Source organism: Ictidomys tridecemlineatus, chromosome 8 (genome assembly GCF_052094955.1).
Source record: "Ictidomys tridecemlineatus isolate mIctTri1 chromosome 8, mIctTri1.hap1, whole genome shotgun sequence".
NCBI classification, from domain to species: domain Eukaryota; kingdom Metazoa; phylum Chordata; class Mammalia; order Rodentia; family Sciuridae; genus Ictidomys; species Ictidomys tridecemlineatus.
The window spans coordinates 128,742,586-128,750,052 of NC_135484.1; the positions used below are offsets into that span (position 1 = coordinate 128,742,586).

At 37.7% G+C, this 7,467-nt stretch overlaps 1 protein-coding gene across 1 annotated transcript; it reads right to left on the bottom strand.

The window, feature by feature from the left end:
- Positions 1-3,265: 3,265 nt before the first annotated feature.
- Positions 3,266-4,620, bottom strand: Nkapl (NFKB activating protein like). The gene has a single exon (XM_005340140.3). The coding sequence runs from the start codon at positions 4,546-4,548 to the stop codon at positions 3,328-3,330; it is 1,221 nt and encodes a 406-aa protein (XP_005340197.1). The 5' UTR covers positions 4,549-4,620; the 3' UTR covers positions 3,266-3,327.
- Between the last annotated feature and the right edge of the window lie 2,847 nt (positions 4,621-7,467).

The following is a 7,467-nucleotide window of genomic DNA, read 5'->3' on the forward strand; positions in this document are numbered from 1 at the left end:
TGATCCCCTAGCTTGTAAGCAAACTGAGATGCACTATCCCTTTTCTATATAAAAATGAGTTAATGTGGCAATAAATCAACTCAGCAAATTGGGTTTAATATTACCTTTTCCAACATATTAGCCATATGTTGTTTGATTTCTTTATGAGCACCATGATGGAAACACTCAATTCTAATTCTTTTGGTTGTTAATATGGTGATAAATGAAAGTCAAGGTAAATTTTAAATATAAAGATTTCCGATTTATTGAACTTGAATTATGCCACCATGCTTATGTAAAAATGAAAGTGGCATTATGGTAAAACTTAATGAGAAGTAGTTTTTCAGTTGTAATAATTTTGATTTCTCTTTCTTGCGATCTCTCCTTCCTTATTGTCTTGAACCATAGCAAAAGGATACTGCATCTTTCATTACTGTAGTGATGAGATTATTGAAGTTATAAAAACACATCTCGGTCCCTGTTTCTTTGAAAGGTATCTTAAGTCCTGCTAGGTGATTGATAAGACTATTAGGGTGAATAAAGGTAAATGTGATTCATGTTTTGCACACAAATGCAGAATTTTATAACCACATGACTTCATAGCTGTGATCTCAAAAAAGGAATTTCTCCTTTAATTTTTCTTGCAGTTAATGTAAGAATACTCTAAATCTCTAAGCTTCTGAAGTGTTAGAGGTAGAGATGGTCTAGTAAAGATGTAGTAGTAATGTTTATCCATTTAGCATGTGTTTATTTTTTCTGATTTATTTGTTCATCTCAGTGATATTACAGCTAAAAAAAAATTCATTAGTAAAAGGAGAAGAAGTCTACACCTAACAGAGGAATCAGAAATGTTTCTTAATTTTGTTGAGTTGAATGTTTGACTCTAACACTTTTCTATATACAAAACATAAGTTCCTTAAAGATTCTTCATAATTGTATTATAGAAGAATTTAGTATGTCATATGTACTTAATTTGACATTCAACTGTAGTAGCCATATGTTGTTTGATTTCTTTATGAGCACCATGATGGAAACACTCAAATGAATTTGAGAAAAATTGGAAGAAATTAGATTATCGGGTTCTGTTAAATTGGTAATGTATCTTGCTTAAATTTCTATTTTTAATGTATATCCATTCGATTATATAAAGCAAATTTAGAGGAAAAAATAAAAGGAAGAAATATTCTCAAGATACATGATAGATATTTTTTATTATTTGAAAATTTTTTGATTAATAAAACAAAAAGCCTATAGAATAGACAAGTTATAAAGTGTGCTCACACATACAAACTGTAAAACACTCATAAATATATTAAAAGATGCTTTCTCTTACCTCCTAAAGAAATGAAAAGAAAATGAACTGCCATTTTCATCATCAGATTGGCAAAGATAAAAAGCTTTTGAAAGCTGGCTTTGAACTCGAGATCCTTCTGCCTCAGCCTCCCAAGCCTCTGGGATTATAGGGATGCACCATCGTGCCTGGCTTTCAGAGGATTTTTTTGGGACCCAATAATTCTATTTTAGATGAATATGCTAGGTATATTGTCACACACATCATAGAGATTTTCATTACAGTACTGTGTAATAGTAAAATATAAGAAATACTTTAAACATTCAGTAAAATATAGTCCTTTCATACAATGGAATGCTATAAGTCATTTAGGAGAATGACATGGACAGACACAAAACATCTCCAAGATCTACCATTAAGCGAAGAAAGCAAATTGTCAATTCCTGTGTTTAGTTTGGAATAAATTGTTTATTTCTAAAAATGAAGATGTAACAGTCTTTCGTCAATATTCCCCCATGTTTTTTGGGAAAACCTCAAGCTGGAATGGTCCAGTTTCAACTGTACCATACGTTGGGATGAAGGTGACCTTTCACATTACACTTCCATGCTAGATTCTAGAAGCCCACCTTTGCACCTTCAGCTTACCAGTATCTTGAGCCTTGAGAAGGGTGTTATTCAAATGAGATAGTTTGGCCACTATTGAACTTGTCAAGATCAGTGAGATATCAGGCAGAAATCACTAAATGACAACAAAGGCCTTATGACAGACCACAAGTTGAGTTTATTCTAGTCTTCCCTAGAGAATCCTGAATCAGTCTCTCAATGCTAACTCTCCTGTGCATGGAGTACCTCCTGATCTGGTCTTCTCTTCATGAGTTCTGCTCCTCCTTTATATCTTCTCATTTTTTCTTTGATAGTTAGTGTAGGTGACCCCAATCTACTCTTTGGAAGACTCAAGTACCTCCAATCTTCATCGTTTCACTCTTATATCTCATTTATATAAACCCTATGTCCTCTTTAATCAGAACTTGGTTTCTAATAGTCAAAGCCAAGACTTTCTTCAACTTTCAGCAAATCTACTATTTCATGTTTTTTTTTTTAAATCCAACACCACAGGCATATGTTGGTTGTCTATTTTCCCTGTCCAACATTACCCTGATTTTCATTCAGCAGATAGCACTCTTTTCCCATGTAACTCATAAACTAACTATACCTGTAGCTCTGGGAGTAGGCCTTTCTGTTTTCCTGGCAATAGCCCTTGTTTTAAGTGGGCATGAGACCCAAGAAAATCTGGATTCTTGTTTGGAATATGAAGTCAGAAATATTGGCTCTTTACAGATATTATAGACAATATTACAAATATTTTCCTATTTACAGGCAGACCAGGAGATTTGGCAGCCTTTTTGAAACCAGTTTGAGGAAAATGACTCATGGAAAAGAAAGATTGGGAAATAATCCCAAGTTTTAGTAAAGCCAAACTGGAAATACATTTGCTGTCTAAACTTTTCAGTTTATAAGAATCAAATGTCTTCTATTTTTCAAAAAGCTCATCTGTTAACTGCAACCAGAATAATATACTCAATTGAATCCTTTGTTCTTTTTTGAGATTCTTTTAGTCCTTTCGAGGCAAATGACTGGCTCCAAGAGGCAATGAAGCCCTCCAAAAGAAAGATCAAAGAAATGTGGAAGAAAAAAACCCTTAAAACATTTTTCAGGATAAAACTAACCTTCATACAGCAAAGTATGCCCTTGTATAAACACAAAACGATGGGAAGATACAGGAGACACCAAAAAGAGGTTTCTTTGGGAAGGGAAATTGGGGACTGGAGTGACAGATTTACTCTCTTTCAGTAACATTTGAATATTTTAAAAATCATGTGCAGGTATTTTTTAAATGGAAAATAAAAATAAAATGACTAAAGATATCTCAAAAAGCAGATTTTTTTTCCCTGAGAGACTTACTAATGTAGTAAGTATAACAGCACAGAAAAATCTTTTCAAATTATTTTGGCGATGGAAAATTTGTTGTTGAAAGTCCTGCTGTGCAACAAACGTCTTTACTTGTCATCTTTCCCTTTTGTCTTTCTGTACACCATCTCTCGGAAACTGGCTAGAATCTTATTCTCTCTCTTTCTTCTCTCTTCTTGGTTAAAGGATGCAAGAGCTCTCTTTTCATCAGCACTGTAAATTTGATTCTCTTTACGCAGTCTTACAGCCTCCATTCTGCGATGTCTGCTACCACTCATGACATAACCCGAGCATTCAAATGAGGCAATCTCTTCACTTGTCAACCCAATTTCACCTCTTCGCGGGATACGCTTTCCAGCTTTTACATACTCAGCCATAGCTGCACCTTCACCTGGGAGCAGAGCATGACCATAGTTCAAAGGTTTCTCATCTTGAGTGGTATGTATTATAGGTGCTTCTGGGCCTATTAAATCCATTGTATCTGCAGTCTTTGACTGTCCCATCCAGATACCTTCTGGAAATTCCCCTTCTGAAGCTTTATAGCTTGTGTCACTAGATTCTTTTTTAGTCTTCTTATTCTTTTTCTTGTATTTTTTCGCTCTGTGTTTCTTTTTCTTGTCTTTCTTCTTAGGTTTTTTGACTTTCTTTTTATCATCATCGGAGCTAGAATCAGTGTCAGAGACTGAATTACTATCATTATCAGAATACTTCCTATGTTTTCTTTTGGAGGACTTCTTCTTTCTTTTTTTCTTTTTTGAACGACTGGTCTTCTTTTTTCTTTTTTCTTCAGAGCTGGAATCTGAATTGGTACTCTTTTGATTCTTCAGCTCCTCTTCAACTGGGGTATGTTCATCAGAATCTGGCTCAGGAAACTTTGGTGACAGCCCCCACACTTCAGGCGCACCCAACTCCCCAATTCTCTCTCTCTCCTTCAGCCTCCTTTGCCGATAGCTCTCCTCCTTTTCCTTCTCATAGTGTTCTGCCCACTGCCAATCGCCCCCGTAGTGGTGGTGACGGTGGTGGTGGCGATATCCCCCACAGTAAATTGAAGAGGAGGACGAGAAGTCGTAGCTGTGGAGGCCTGGAGGCCGCTCCCGAGACTCAGCGCGGCTAAGGGGATAAGAAGGGCCAACGCTCACCCCAACCCAGGGAGGCTTGAGGCCCTCTGGTCCTCGGGAGTGAGGGCGGGAACTGCCACCCCAAGGGGAGCGCCTGTTCCGTGCAGACGGTGGGCTCCCAGAAGAGCTGCGTCGTGGCCTCTGAGAACCTGGGGGGTCCTCGGAATAGCTGGACCGAGATACTGGAGCCATGAGCAGCACTCCAAATGGCCAACGCAGGACAGTTATTGCAGACACCGAGGCCTCGACACTTCCTGTCTACGCAGGGGCAGGCACTAGGAACCGCTCCTGGGCTCCCCGCGCTCGGCTTCTGCTTCCGTGGGGTTGCCAGGCGAACACCGAGTCAGCGCCTGGACGGTGAGGTGCCGGTATCAGGGGAGGCTGTATGGGTCTTCCTTTTGGGAGTGGGTGCCTATTTTTTAAAATTTACTTTCTACAACCTGGGCCCCCGTGAGAAATAAACTAATTAGTTCCTCTCTTGTTGAATCACAGCCTTCCCGAATTTTCCCCCGTTGACTCTCCTCATCTGGCATCATTTCTTAAGAAACGTAGTTCGGAACCACTTTCTGAAGATATTTTTAGAGCAAACTCTCTGAAATGGCGAATATTTCACACAAAACCATTTCTCCCTGGTCTTAAAATGTACGTAGGCATTTCTCTCACCAGAGTTCTCTCTAGTTAAGGTGATCCGTTCAGTTAGCTCATAGACTTTGAAAGTGAAAGATGAGCTAAACCACAATTTAGGAATGATGCTTTCATGGTGCTAGGATTGTAAACAATGAAGTGAGGAAATTAAATTGAATAGAACCAAAATATATAATTTGATCTAAGAAGTTTAGTAATGTGATTGAAAAGGACATGGATTAGTACCATACCGTAAACCATTCTAATATAGGAATTGGCAAGCTGGGAGTAATATAAATGAATGATCACACGTATATGGAAAATATCGCAATGAATAAGGTAAGCACCACAGATTCTCTGTAAATAAAGAAAAAATTTGTTTTGAGGACTTAATAGTTCAATGAAATGGATCTGAAATGTTACTTCAGTTTACTGAAATTAAGCCATGCAGTATTTGATGGGAAATTCAAATATTAACAAACCAATAGCACGTGGGAAAATGAATTTTAGAATATATCCATGTGTATATGAAACCTATAACCTACAACAGATGTGGAATATATTTTCTGTAAAAGATCAATATAGTTTAGGCTTTGTCGGGCAAGAGGCAATGTGAAGGATATTACATAAATACCTAGTTTTTGTGTTTCGTTCATTGTTTTGTTTGTACTGCTGGGGATGAAACCCAAAATCTCATGAATTCCAGGAAAGCGCTCTACCATCAAGCTATGATATACTGATAGCAAGAGAAAATACAAATTTTCACACATTTTTAAGATAGGTGAAATATAATTTTTTATTCAGAATGCTATTAAAATACAGGGTTTTTTTTTTGTAATACAGTTTTTCTAACAGGAAGGATGAATTTTATTTTATTTTTTGTACCAAGGATTGAACTCAGGGGCATTCAACCACTGAGCCACATCCCCAGCCCTATTTTGTATTCTATTTAGAGACAGGGTCTCACTGAGTTGCTTAGGCTTCACTGTTGCACTGTTCACTGTTGCTGGCTTTGAACTTACAATCCTCTGTCTCAGTCTCCCAAACCGCTGGGATTACAGGCAAGCACCACTATGCCCAGCATGAAATTCTTTTTTACACAAATAACATTTTGTTTGATTTTTACTCTTGGACAGCAAAAGCAGCCATAGACATGTAAATAAGTGGACCTAACTCTGTTCCAATAAAATTTTATTTCTGGAAACTGAATTTTATGTGGTTTCATATGTCATTAAGTCAGGGGTGAGTAAACTACTGTCTACAGATCAAAAATGGCCCATTCCTCACTCAGGTCATACAGAAGCAGGCAATGAGTCAACTTTGGTTTGTAGACAGTAGTTTAATCACCCCTGACTTAGCCAAAAAAACATTAGTGCAAAAAGTGTGCTTGGGAATAAGAATAAACACATATCATGCATTTTGGAGGTGAGAGGATTTTATTTTTTTGTGTTTTATTTATAGATAACAAATACTCACTAACAGAACACAAATATATTTGAAGAACTTTAAGAATTAGTTACAGTTTTGGAAAACAATATTTTGCAATTATTTAAAAAAGCACCAGATTTTGAAAGTTCAGCTAAAATGAAATTGTTTTTACATGTAACATTTTACTATTGTTCTCAGAATTGTTGCCACAGCAACAAAAGGCTGACTCACATACATATGGAGAAGTTAAATTTAAGTTATCAATATCACCTAGCTGATGAGTGATAAAGTCAGGATTACTCAGTTGATCTGCTTTGAGAGCCTATATATCTACCCACAGTGCTAGACCATGAATAGGGTCTGGAAAGAAACAGGAAGAAAGAAAGCAGGAGGAAAATATGTACCTAAAGCAAGGGACTAGAGAGTTTCTGGAAGCAGAGAGCAGCATAAGCCTGGTTACATGCCATGGAAACTGAAATTGGTAACTTGGAGAACAGGCTATGGAAAACAAAGTGGTAACCTGGTGCTGGGGGAGGACGTTTCTGGTTACTTTTTCTGGAGTTATCTCAGTGGCTACATTGGCAGTTCACTGCCTAGAATGTGTTAAGGATTTGTGAGGGGATGAGGTCAGGGTGGGAGAGCTTTCCTTCAATTTACTGTTTTTGCCTCAAAGGGAGGAAGGTGGCAGACTAAGGGAGGTGTTGGGGGAGCAAGGACCTGAGGCATTCATTATTCTGAAACAAGTGCCTGGTGATGTGTTCTGCCTCTCTGATGTTTCTAAGGAACAAAAACTCCTACCAGAGTTCTGAAGACTCTAGGAAACACTGCTTTCTAGCTGTATTTTAGTGTCAATTTTATGACAGGTTTTTAGGCAAGTTTTACATCAGAAAGAATTGAGGACCCCAGCAGCAACCTTTAGATTTTGAAGATTCTTGTCCTATTTCTTATGATTCACGGTATGCCATTCTCTCCTTAACAAACCTCCGTTAAGTGAGGGTAAAGACAGGATCCCTAACGGGTTAATTCGGAGACAACCACCGAGAGGAATTTCCTAGAGAG